The sequence below is a fragment of the Sebastes fasciatus genome, chromosome 7, assembly GCF_043250625.1.
Source record: "Sebastes fasciatus isolate fSebFas1 chromosome 7, fSebFas1.pri, whole genome shotgun sequence".
In the NCBI taxonomy this organism is placed as follows: domain Eukaryota; kingdom Metazoa; phylum Chordata; class Actinopteri; order Perciformes; family Sebastidae; genus Sebastes; species Sebastes fasciatus.
Genome location: NC_133801.1, coordinates 16,661,887 through 16,675,679, shown reverse-complemented (window position 1 = coordinate 16,675,679; position 13,793 = coordinate 16,661,887). Strand labels below are relative to the sequence as shown.

The window sequence follows — 13,793 nt, the reverse complement described above, 5'->3', positions numbered from 1 at the left end:
GGTGTTTATTAATTTGTTTAAAGTTATTAAATTGCCTGACATAACACCGTTGTGTCTTTTGTCTTTGGCAGGATGATTCCATCCAGCAGCAATGACTTCCTGGTCCGGGATCTCGCCGCTGGACGCAACTACGATCTTTGTGTCCTGGCCGTGTTTGACGACGTCGTCACATCACTGACTGCGACGCGTCCTTTGGGCTGTCTGTCGTTCACCACGGACACGGAGTTCAGCCAGTGCCAAGCACTGCACAGCCACTTCCTGGGTGGCACCATGATCATCATCATCGGAGGGATTATTGTTGCCTCTGTGCTGGTTTTTATTATCATCTTAATGATACGTTACAAGGTTTACAGCCAGCAAGGGGCAGCGCACGGAAAATCAGCCATCACGGCGACCGCGCCGAGACCGCAGAGCAACGGACAAGGAGGAGGCGCACAGGTCCAAGTACTCCCTCGCTCTGCCTCAAAAATGCCTGACCATCAGGACGACCAAGCGCTGGCACCGTCCAGGGCCATGTCGCCTAGCAACACTCTGAGAGACACTGTGGCATTGGTCGAGGAGGCGAGCGGTGGACGGAGCATAATGACAAGGACTGACTCCTTGGCCAATGAGGAGTTGCTCTCACCCACCATGGCCCGCTTCTCTTCCAGGGTCGCCATTGAGATGAAAAGCAGACCGCCATCTGTCGCCAAAGAGCTCACCTCCCCCAAGGAACTGGCAGGTAGTAGAGAGAGAGAGACAGATAGGGAGATAGACGTAGAGGAGGCAGGCAGCAGAGCAAGGAGGAAGCATTTCAGAGAGGTGGAAAGAAAGACAAGTTGATAGAGGAAAAGTGGGGAATTACCAAGAATGGAGAGCCCAAAAAAAAAAAAAAACAGTCCAACAGAAAGAGATGGAGGATGAGAAATAGACAATGTGTGATTGAGGGTGTGAAATTGAGCAAGATAATAACGGAGTGTGGAACAGTGAGAAACTGAGTGAGTGTGAACGAGAGGATGAATAAGAGAGATGCCATCCTCGTGCACTGGGAACATAGTAAGAGAAACAGAGGGGGAACACGTGCTCAGTCTGTATAAGAAAGGTTTTATACTTTTTTTTACATGAGACAAAAACAATCTTGAATTAACCTCCTACAGTGTTTTAGCTTAATTTCTAAACAATGGGAGATACTGTACATGGTAGATAGGAAGAGAACTCACAGCAGGCTTCAAAGCTTTTAAGAAACTACGGAGTTTATTTTGTTTGCCCAAATGAGATGTACCTGATGCAGCGACCTTGTTGCAAGAAACTGCATTTTTGGGCCTTTTTTCTCATGCATAGCGAGTGAGACTGTGTCAGCGGCCAAAGAAATGTTAGTGGTTTGGAGTCAGAGGAGAGAGGGATTTGGTAATGCAGGTGGGATCACACATCGCATCCCAGCTAACGTTATTCCGGTCGGTGTTCCTTGTGTATCCTCCATTAGGGTGCTACAAACTATTAGACTTTAAGCACCCGGAGAAGGCTCGTTTGCCATTAAGAATGACACAACCAGAGCACTAAAAGGAAAGTTACTTCAGTACAAGAGAAAGGCTATTTAAGGTTAGCTTCAATACCAGATTGGAAGAAAATTGGAAAATCCTAATTTCCTCTTTATACAAATGTCATCATGAGAACGTTACACATTTGCGTTTTTTGCAAACTGGATTTGTCTTTTTATTCACACATCTGTGTGCCTTCCTTCTTATAACAAATTGTTGCAACAGGGACAACACACATCACACATTATTTTAAAGGAAGGGTCGGTAAAATTTAAAAACTAGCAAGAGTATACTAGATTATAAAAAATAATCCAACTGAAAAAAAAATGTGTTTATTACAATCCTGCAACAGCCACAAATACCATTTTTTTCCTTTTTTTTTGTCAGAGCATTTGATTTAACTTGATTTTTTGATTTGTATTTATTGATTGTTGTCCAGATGTAATGAGATTTTCAACAAATATAACAAAAATATAATTTGAACAACACTACCAACCCTACCTTTAAATGCTCTAACAGATATATCTGAATATTCTAGTTTATTTTTTTTATTTTTCTTTCCATATAAAAATACATAAATAAAATAAGAATAAGTCAACAAAAGTACATTTTTACACCAGTAAAGTGTTCAGGCACTCCCTTGATAAAGTAAAATCCTTACTACAGTATATGTATAGTTAGACCGCTGTATACACTCACAGTTCAGATTTAGCCCCATGGGGTGTTCTCTATATAAATCAAAGCGACTTGCTTTAGATTCAGCTGGAGCAAAATCAAATCCCTCAGGGGGGTAACAAAGCAGAATCCGACCGACACATATAATTTAGAAAGAATATAGTATACATAATGCACAAGGCAACTGATGCAATCACAACTATCATTAATGTATATACTGTGGTATGTAAGCGGAGAGGGCTGTGGTGGTGGAGGGAGTAATCAGCATGACCAGTTAAAGCAGTGTGTTGGGGGTAAGAGGCATACCAGTAATGGCTATAAACGGTATAAGCACTCAGCAAGTAACCTACAATTTATACATACAGCGTATTTACAAAGTTAGAAATGGCAAAACATGCAGAAAAAAAGAAGTAAAAAAGCAAGGAAACATCAATAAAATGATGTTATGATTCATTATGAAAGGAAGTCCACACCAAAAGGAGGCTGGATGATCTTGGACAGCGTAGCCAAGGTCCGTGATGAAACCTGTCTGACCCCCAGAAATAAAAAAAAAAATTCTGTGCTGGCCTCTTTTTGAAGATGTTCCAGTAAATGAAAGTTCAGCGTAGTTACGACCCAACTTGCCTCACTAGATATTCTTTTTTAATTTCCGGCTTCAGAACTATTAGTACTAGTTGAGCTTTGGGCTTCCATTCACTGTCTCTTGATCTCTCGCCTCTCATCTGCCCGTGGTTCGGCCTCTTTTGCCAACTTGAATAAACTATTTTTAGTTTCTACAGAGATGGCTACTGAGAGGAAATAGCTGTCAGAAAGCTGGTGGACAGTTGAAACACAGAGACGTACAGAGACTATTTTTCTCAAGTGAAATTGTAATAATTTATTTAGTTTTGTCCTTGTGCATTCACAGTATTATTCTAGTTGTGCAAAAACAGTGAATGCACAGTGCTGAGCAATTATAATATGATGATATACTTCTTCCTTCACATGCAAGATACTGATGGGAAATTGGTTGATGTAACTCGGTCACTGCCAGCGAAGGCTATTAGATAAAACCTACTTTTTATGTAATCAGGCCCCGGCTCTCTTGATTCAAAACTTTTGAAGTGACTTGCACACGCTCACAAAGATCGCTTGAAATGCTCAATAGTGCTACAATAATAGGAATCCACAAGAGCATGTGAATTTTCTTTTTGGGTAGATTTTCTCCTGTACTAAGCCCACTCCAGTGCACTTCCCCTTTAACTCTAATCCACTCAGGAAACGGGGGGGAAGGGGGGGTTCATTAGAATGAATAAATGGAGACACCATTTCACATGAGTGGCTTAAACAGCTGAGTAGAAATACTTTATCAGCAGCTGATATGTCATTCAATTGGCCTCTGTGAATGGGTTGAAATGAGGTGTCATTGAGCCTTGCATTGATAGCGAGAGATCTGTGCGGCGCGCGGCAGCTTAGCCAGCAAGTTCAGGGAAAGTTGTCACCTTTGTGAACTCAGCTGGATCGGTATCCTGTCGGACGTTTATAACTAATTAAATGAGCTCACATCACAGTTTATGACTGTATGAATGAAGATATTTGATGGTGTCAAGTGCCATAGTCATGAATAGGCTACTGGATATTAAAACATAGTAAAACAAGTTGTTTTCTAATTGTTTTTCTCACTTCTGAGGCTATATGAGGGGAAGTTTGTTGATGGCCAAATAGGAGTTACACAGCAGAACAGTTGAGGAGCTCATTTGCGCTGCGACGGGCTGGAATTTTCCAACCTGGGATCGCGGAATTAGCTTGAATTTGACTTTGTTGGAGCATTGTGGTGCCACCATATGCACAACTCAAACATTCCCCCTATAGGCCTAATTAACAGCGTTAACCTCATCTCAACCTTCACCGACTGAAGTGCGTCACTCAGAGGAGCTTCCAAAGAGAGATGAGACAGACAAACAAAGCAATTATTATGGTTTTCATTTTGACACTCTACCCTGGAGGAAAAAAGTTACCGCTGGCCTTTTGTGTTCTTTGCTTCCTCTCTTTTGATTCCAGGATCGTTGGCACTTTGAGGGCAAACCTACAATGAGGGATAATGCTCGTGTGTGTATGTACGGGGGCTGTGAGGGTTTCTCAGGGTGTAGCTGTGTCTGTGATGTGTTTCACTGGTTGCTGCATTGCAGAGAAAGGCAACATTGATCTGATCAGAGAGAGAGCGAGCCGCAGTGAGTCAGAGCGCCTGAGGAACAGAGCAACTGACAGATACACAGAGAGGCCCCATTAAAGGCCCACGGTTGTCAAATATGTAACCCGAGATGAAAAAATAGGCACATTGTGGGTGATAGTTCTCCTTGTGTTTGTTTGCTTTTCATAGACTGTTTTGTTCACAAACATATGTATGAATTGGATACATAATCTTGAATTTGTTTTTGAATTCGTTAAATCTTAAAAGTGCTTCTAGGATTTTGATTTTGCAGGAAAAAAAAGATAACGTGATAAGAAATTGGGTTTTCGCCTCAGGTAAGTTGATATATTTTCAAGTCTATCTTAATAAGAGACTCATTTTGAAAGAGTTATTGGCTTCTGTAATCATTCCTACTGGGGCTAAGGTGATATAGGGATGCACCGATCCAACTTTTTCAGACCCAATACCAATAGCAATACCTGTACTTTGGGGATCTGCCGATACCGAGTACCGATACGATACCTGTGTTTGCTTAAAAAGCTGTATGTCTCACTGTGTGGAAGTGACTGGGATCATTCTTTTATGTATAAGGCAACAACATGCTTGACTTAAATATTGCTTTCCTAACTTTGTAAAACAAAATGTCACAAATAAATACATAGACAACATAACATAAATTTAGTAAACTATTATTTATTGTTAAAATAATAAATCGTAAACCAACAACTTGGGGAAAAAAATCTTCAAAATTAACAGGAATTACAATTCAGTTGTAAACTCTTTTAATGCAGCAACAAATTGGTCAAAACTTAAACAGGAATTAAAATCCCAGCATATACTGTATATAGTAGATACACATAGAATTGAATTGAATAGATTGGCCCCATTATCATCGATATCCAATCCAGCTATTTGAGTCAGTATCGGCCACATATCCGATCCAGTATCAGTGCATCCCTAAAGTGATCCCCTCCTAAAATAATGTAAGAAACAGGAGACAAAGTTGACAGTCTTTTTTAGTATGAAATTCTGTATGAAATTCTGTCTTTGTGTTTCTCCTGTATCCCTGTGCCATGGCTCAGCGAGGAGGCAGAGAGGGAATATCCTACTAAAGAGATAACTTCAATAACTTCGGGAGATATTCACTTTATCTGGCTAACCTCAGCGCTTCTGCAGAACCTTTTAATGCATTTTTTTTTTGCACTAAAGGAGGACTGTGCACTTTGTCCCTCATCCTTCACTGTGCAGTCAAACCAGGGGGGAATCAGGCATGAATATAGCAACCGATAACTCTTACGAATGGGTATGCGAGTAAAGTATTAACATAGACTTGAAAAAATATGAACCTATCCCTTAGTTAGAATAATAAATCAATGAACAAATGCACAGTAGAGAACACGGAGATCTAGCTTGTGCCGGATGCCACATGGGGATTCAGCATCTCTTTAAAGCTGCAGTAGGCAGAATGTTTTTGGAATCATTGGGCAAAAATTCCATAATAACCTTTCAGCATATTGTGATTGAAGTGTTCTGAGAGAAAACTAGACTTCTGCACCTCCTCATGGCTCCGTTTTCAGGCTTTAGAAAAATCGAATGACGTGAGACTCTGGCCAATCACAGGTCATTTCATGGAGCGAGCGTTCCTATTGGTTGTTCATTCAACGGAGGCAGCTGTCACTCGCGAACTCCGATCAAACGGTCAAACTAGGCAACGCTGATCAAATATGAATCAATATTCCGTTACTGTAATGCCTATTTCTTGCCTCAAATGTTTTCAGAAGTATACTGTTTAGCTCGGCTCTGATTGGTTGTTTTCCTCTGGTCTGTGAAATCGTGCAGATGCCATACGGAGCACCGGAGTTCACAGGGGCACATGATTTTTTCAGATTACCTGTCTCATGCACTACTGTAAGGATATAGTGACCGTTTTATGAAAAACAACTTTAAAATCATATTTGCTCAAATTCCTCCCACTGCTGCTTTAACCTGAATATTAAGTGACAGATTTTTGTTTGATACAGTCATATGATTATTTCAAGCAAAGTGATATTAGTTTAAGAACAGGCAACCGAACATTGAATGTGTGTGTGTGCGTGTGTGTGTGTGTGTGTGTGTGTGACATTGTTGGGACAAAAGGTATGTCCCCACAAGGTAAACCATTCATTTTAAGGGGTTAAGACTTACATTTATATTCATTTTAGAGCAAGCCTTCAGGTAATGAACATAAGTCAATACAATGTCCTCACAGTGAGGAAAACAAGTGTTTATGTGTGTAAAGCTCAGCTACTAAATCCCTGCAGGTCTGTGCATGCATTTGTGTGTAGTTATGCACAACCGCCTTGAGCCAGTGCAAACGCTCCCACAAGGTTAGAGCAGATAGAAAAATAGCCGACGATAACACAAGGATGTGTGTGTGACTCTGTGTGGAGCGCAAGAGTGTGTTCTCCCCATGGCCCATCCATGACCCTGTAGCCTGTCTGTCCTCCATGTATTTTAATCTATCATCACTCCTTTCAGTGTCATCCCGTATGCCCGGCCTCATTCTTCACTGCCGTCTGTCTCTCTGGATTCATCTCTCGCAATCTCCCTCTCTCTCTTCCCCCTCCCGCTGTGTTTCTCAAGCTCCCTCTGTCACTTTCTTTCGTCTTTCTTCTCCACCAGCTTTCTGACTGTCCCGACATTTTCGCTTCCTTTCTCTCTCTCTCCCCCCTACTTGTTCTCTGCTGTTTTGCTGCATCTGTGTCAGTGTTTTTTTCTCTGATTCTCACTGGTTCTCTCCATGTCTCTCTCTCTCCCTCACTCTTTTTGCTCTTTTTGGCTCGGATTCTTTCTCTCTTTCTCCATCTCTACTCTCTCTCTCTCTCTCTGTCTCTCGGACGCCTCCAGCAGCAGACGACAGGCGACCTCATAGTGTCGAATGGAGAGACTTTAAGATCTGAAGGTCTCTTGGCCTCACAAAGAGAGCGCGCCAACACTACAAGCGAAGAGTAATGAATGGCACTTTAAACTTGAACACTGCCTGGATTGTTTTTCCTATAGTCTTCCGACAGTTTCCCCCTTTCTCTCACCCTGTGTCACTACTCCTCACCTGTCCCTCCTTACTACTGTATAGCATGCTGTCATCTGATCTTTTATTTTGGGGTTTCTTGTTTTCTGGTCAGGTCAGTTCACATAAATAACAAAAAAACATATTTGTGACTTTCCAGTGTTTTTTAAATATCCGACCCCTTGAGATTCCGGCCTCCATCCTAACACAATGAAGCAAATTGGAGATTCATCTGTGGTGCTCACATCATAGAAAAATGACATAAAAAAATCAACATCAACATTTCTTTCTATAGGGCTGCAACAATTAGTTGATAAATCAGCAATTATTTTGATAATCAATTAATAATTTCAGCTATTTTTCAAGCAAAAATAGAAACCATTGCTTGATTGCAGCATCTCAAATGTGATGACTTGATACTTCTCTTTGTCATATATGAATATTGTTGCTTGTTTTATTTGAACGACAGTCTTAAATCCAATGTCACCTTGGACTCTGAAAAAATATATTATAAAGCCTACATATATAGCTGACTGATTAAGACATTAATTGTTGCATTGCTGACAATATCACTCAATAGTTTTCATTGAAATTACTGTCTACTGAAGAAATGATTTTTATGAAAGCTGCAGAGAGGTCCTCCATTCAGTAATAAGGACACTTTGTTGATGTTTTTTAAAGATGTTAATTCTCTATGATATGAGCAACACAAATAATTGACCCCTTTCCTGTTGGGTTATACATGTACTATATGCTACGTCTGTTCAAAGGTAACTTTTGATTGGTCTCATGGACACATTGCATTTTATATAGTCACAGTTACTAAGAGGAACTTTCATTTTGGGTTGATTTTGCCGGTCCCTGTGAAAGCGGTAGTGTTTCCGAGCACCAGAGTCCCTTTAGAAAACCTCTCATTTTACTGCAGCAGCAGGGTCTGACAGTCTGCCCCACAGTCTGTTGGCTCCCAGCGGGGACCAGCGGAGCAAAAAGGTGAAGCTCTGCTCCTGGCTGGAGGAGGAGGAGCTGCTGCAGGGTGCGGAGCTCTCCACCTCCCGCCTCCCGCCGTGCACTCTGGGTCGGTGCACGGCGAGCTGGTTGCTGCCGGAGGCCTCACAGGAGTCTGAGCTGAAGGAGTTTCTGGTGAACCTCCAAGACTTTGTCTGATTGTGTTCCTTTAATATAGTATCTCTGTAATGCTACGTGCCTCCCCAAAGCAACATTTTTCAATTGTTTTTATTTTGATATACATGATGTCTAGCAACCCAATAGGAAAAGTTATCAGAGTAAGGTTTATTATTATGAATATATCCGCATACTGTAGTCCTTGCTATTGGCTTCTTGAAGCTATCTTGCCCCGCGCCCACTTTCTGAGCAGAAACTAATACCTAATACACACAACCGGCGTCGCCGTGTTTCTTTTAGTAAAGCTTGTCCGACCTAGCAACAGTAACTAAGGGTGGCAGGACTTAGAGTCGGTCAATTCCATTCACCATCATTTCATTGGGGTAGAGGCCGGAATCTCAGGGACAAGCATGACAAAACTATCTGCATAGCTAGATACCACTAAAGGAAGTGTCTTTTTGTCATGTGGGTGAACTGATCCTTTAATTCATTATCTTTCTTTTCTTTCATTTGTCCTTGAAAGTTTTTGTTTTCCTCTTTCCTGGTCACCCACTTTCTATCTCTATTGATTATCTCTGGATTTCTAATTCTTATATATATATATATCACCTGCCTTATTTCTATTCTTCCCTTGTTCTCTTTTTTTTCTTTTTAATGACATATCTCCTTTTGTTTTCTGTTATCATCTAACCTCACAATAGTTTTCTCCTTTCTTTTTTTTCCTTTTATCTTGATTCTCTTAATTATATTCTTTTCCAGTACTCATTCTGTATTCGCTCCATTCTGCTGGCACATCCCTTTTCTGTAATTTGCTCATATTGTTTCTTTTTAATGCTGTATTACCTCTCCTTTCTCTGTCTGCTTTCAATTTATAACACCTTTGCCTGCGTAGTTATTTTTTATTTCTTGCGTTCTTTCTATCCATCCCCTCACCACTCACACTGCGTTATCGTCTCCGCGTACCGCCTCCTCCACTCTCCTCTGTACTGTATCACCCCATCTCCTTCATCCATCTGCGTGGTGCAAAGGGTGACGGAGGAGAAGAGGAGAGAGCAGTGGAGGATGATGGAGTAGAAGACAGTGCTGATGTGCTGTGGTTGTGATGGATGAATACATGCCGAGGCATTAAGAAGACTCTGCTTCATTCTTAAACTGACACAATAGGCACTGGCTGTACATAAACGCAGTTAAGAAATATTCCTCCTGACAAATACAGTTAAGAAATGCTCTCTTGACAAACATACACATTACAAATAACAGCTGCTGCAATATACTTCCACAGCAAGTAGAGCTTCATCAATCTTCGAGCTATCAGGCGTCTTTGCTTTCCCGTGTCAGCAGACCTCGTTTATGCAGGCATTTGTTGGATCTCCCGACTACACAGCAGTTACACTCTCACACAGCTCTCACAAAAGAAAAAAACAGATTCTACCATGTTAAAAAGAGTTTTGATTGAATTGTCTAAGGGACATATGAAAAGCCTTTTTGCTAAGAAGTCAATGGATATTTGGGTTGGGCGATTGGACGAAAATATCGTCGATTGGCCGTTGGAAAACAACAGAGCCGGCATATTTTCTAACTCTGTGAAATAAGGGTTTATTTCAATTAGGGCTGTCAATCTATTAAAATATTTAATCCCGATTAATTGCATGATTGTCCATGATTAAACACAATTTTTTATCTGCTCAAAATGTAACTTAAAGGGAGAGTTATCTAGTATTTAATACTCTTATCAACCTGGGAGTGGACAAATATGCTTGCTTTAGGCAAATGTGTATATATATATATATATATATATATATACATATAAAATATTGGAAAATTTGAACATATTGCCAAAATCTAATGGATATTATGTTAGATATGTCACTTAAAGCAAACAAAAAACTGACTAAACAATTCAAAACATACTAAATTGTTAGCTGTGTCCTTTTTTTCATTTGTTTGGCTCCACAAAGTCAGGAAAAGACATGATATGTGTACCTTTACTTCCTCCAGTTCCATTTTCGTTTTCGTTTTCCCTCAGGACGTAATATACTGATAAAAAATAGAAAAGTTTCTTCTGTGAATATTGGCTTTTCTTAAACTTTTAAGTTGTGGCAGAAGTGGTGAAAACAAATGAAACCCAGAACGTTATAAATCGGGCCTGTGGGTAGGATCAAGTGCCGTTCAACTTGGGAACAACAGAAGTTAAAGCTGCTTAGAGTTAAATTGTGCTTTACAAACACATGTTGAAGGCAGCTGTATTCTCAATGGTCTGTGTTAATTAGATCTCACAGGTGCTAAATTGTGTCTGCTTGAACTCTGCTGTTTTAAATATTTTGCTCCAGAAACCTTGATTTTCTATCCTTTTTTCAAGACCTGATTTCCTACTCTACACCCCTGATGTTTTAATTGTCCTTTTAACCCCCCCTTGTTCTAAATAGTCCCTTTTAGAACAGTGTAATGTCCTTTTCCTTCAACCCTAATACATGCATTTTAATGTTCTACTTTCAAACCTTTGTGTTTTTGCTCTCCTGTTTTCTAGAACCCTGATGTTGTTGTTCTGAGTGGCAGATGTGGAGAACGTCACCACCAGGGAGAAGCTGGTGAAAACTGAAGAAAAAAGGCCCTAAAGCTCCTCTCCCGTATCTCCTGTTTACTGTACCCATTACTTTGTTTCCATGAGTATCATGGGGTAATAGACCTGTACTGTCTGGTTTACTTTTAACTGCTAATTTTGGTTCTCATGTCTGGATTGGACAACCGAGTCAAGGCCTGTTGATTGGCCAGTTGCTGCAGAATCCAGCTGTCGGTGTGATCATCTTAAAATCACTTTTGAATGGAACGGCACCTACTGAATGCTGTGTATCAGTGGAAGTGGATACAGTGGGCGTAGATCATTTAAAAAAAAGGAAACATAAAGAGATATGTGGATGCGTCTCAACATAAAAATGGACAGAAAACATGAATGGACTTCTCACAATCTGGAGCAGCATCAACGTGCACGGACAGATACCGAGTGGATGGTGAAAACAGACAGTTAAAGTTTGATGCACAGATAATCACACTCAACCCGGATATACAATATGGTAGACTGCACAAACGGAAAAGGGAATATCATCACACTCTGGATGGGTCTTGTTTTTGTATACAAACACTTGAACGTTAATGGCTGTTTCTGCCATCGAACATAGAGGGACTCTCGACATGGCTGGCTCTAAGAAGTAGCTCCACTCTATTAATCCATGTGGAATAATGTGATTCTGCTAAACTGGACCGAATTGAGCCGATCCTGGAGCTGGAGCTGGATCTCAACCTTGACTGGACCTTGTTATCTCTCAATCCGAAGTCTGTTTCTGAAAAGCACATATAACAAAAACCTGAACTGAGCTGGCCCCAGTGGAGCCTGAACTGGAATTGTACACTGTTAAAGGATTCAGACTGTGAAGACTTAACTGGACTAGACTAACCAGGCCTGTTATCTATTGGTCTAGTCTGTGTATCCTACTGCTCCGCTCCAATATCTACTGCTTTCCACAGGATGGGACTGGTGAGGACCTTGTGGACCTTTACCAGCCTCTCTAACATCTCCCCAGGCCCACTTATACAGGTGAGTAACCTGCTGATTAGTTCATTAACCTAACCAAACAAGCAGCCAAAGGTGGAGATCTCTCACCCTAAGACCCGATCTCATTAATTAACTTGACATATGGTGACCCACCAGCAGACACCTTGGCCGTCGACCAATTTTGGGTCCTGCCCCACAGTTTAAGACACATTCACTCTTTGCAGCGTCTCCTCCTGCCGCGAGTGCTCTGTAACCTAATAAGGGCAACATTTTAACGAGTGCCATCTAATTGCTGTCTGCTAGACAATTAGAGAGCCACACTGGCTAAACGATCTGCTTCGTTACTACTCTCCACTGACAATATCGCAACAGGCAACAGGAACAGCATCCCCTCCTCCTGTTTGTTTTCTCGCTCCTTTCGAGTCACTCCTTATCTCATGCTCCTCTCTTCCCCTCTCAATCAGATGTCTCTTGTTTTTTTTCCCGCCTGCCTGAGGCCGTGATCGAATGCTGGTGGAGAATATAATATGCTGGCTGGGAGGATATGGTTATGAGCTAACCCCACAGCCTCGGGGATGGGTTTTGGAAAGAGGATGTGGGGGGGTCAGCAATATCCCTTTAGTCACGGCTGATGTCTGATGCTGCAGAATTGAACTCATCCTGTCCCCAGGTTGGGGAGATTTTCACTGTCAAAAATGAAGTTACACATTCATTAGAGGTAATCAATAGCATAATCTGTTAGGGAGTCAAATTCCAAACATCTAGCTCCCGGCCGAATGGAGAATCGCTGGAGTTATAAACCTATTTAATCTCCAGGAAGTATATTCAATTATACCTGAATGTGGGTGTAAACAAAAGCAGCACACCAGTAGCTGAATAGTGCCCTTTTACACTTTTTAATCATCCCGTGCCATGTTATGTTCCTAAACTACTGTTTAAAGTGCTCTCTGCTGGACTGGAATTGAAACATCGGTCCAATTGAGGTCGCGGGTGCAAGCGGCCGAAATGGGTTTCCTCAGGAGGGTGGCTGGCGTCTCCCTTAGAGATAGGGTAAGAAGCTCAGTCATCCGTGAGGGACTCGGAGTAGAGTCCTTGCTCCTTTGCGTCGAAAGGAGCCAGTTGAGGTGGTTCGGGCATCTAGCACGGATGCCTCCTGGGCGCCTCCCTTGGGAGGTGTTCCAGGCACGACCAGCTGGGAGGAGACCACGGGGAAGACCCAGGACTAGATGGAGAGATTATATCTCTACTCTGGCCTGGGAACGCCTCGGGATCCCCCAGTCAGAGCTGGTTAATGTGGCCCGGGAAAGGGAAGTTTGGGGTCCCCTGCTGGAGCTGTTGCCCCCGCGACCCGATCCCGGATAAGCGGTTGAAGATGGATGGATGGATGGTCCAATTGTTTGCTAATCAAAGATTCATGATTCTACAAACTGCATTGTATTCATTCAGGCTTATTTCAAGGACTAGAACTACAGTGTTTACAAAAGTAGTAGCTTTTCAGACTACATATATACTGTATATTAAATACCATTAACTATAATTATCATGAATTACTCTCATTCAATTGTCAACAAATTATAATTAACTCGAACAGCAGTTCTGTTTCTCGGAGTCATGTTTGTGCAGTGGTGTTGAATAACTAATACATTGAATTGATTGTCTATTCGCATTATTACTTTATTTGGCAATTCCAAGTTAATTTCAGTTTGGCCAAAA

At 41.5% G+C, this 13,793-nt stretch overlaps 1 protein-coding gene across 1 annotated transcript in view; it reads left to right on the top strand.

Annotated features, from left to right (window-relative positions):
• Window positions 1–13,793, top strand: part of LOC141771551 (leucine-rich repeat and fibronectin type III domain-containing protein 1-like protein) — a 203,283-nt gene that overhangs the window by 175,835 nt on the left and 13,655 nt on the right. The window contains exons 9-10 of the mRNA XM_074641949.1: window positions 72–721; window positions 11,058–12,122. Of these exons, the coding sequence (XP_074498050.1) occupies window positions 72–721; window positions 11,058–11,065 (658 nt within the window). The 3' untranslated portion in view covers window positions 11,066–12,122. The remainder of the gene's footprint in view (window positions 1–71; window positions 722–11,057; window positions 12,123–13,793) is intronic.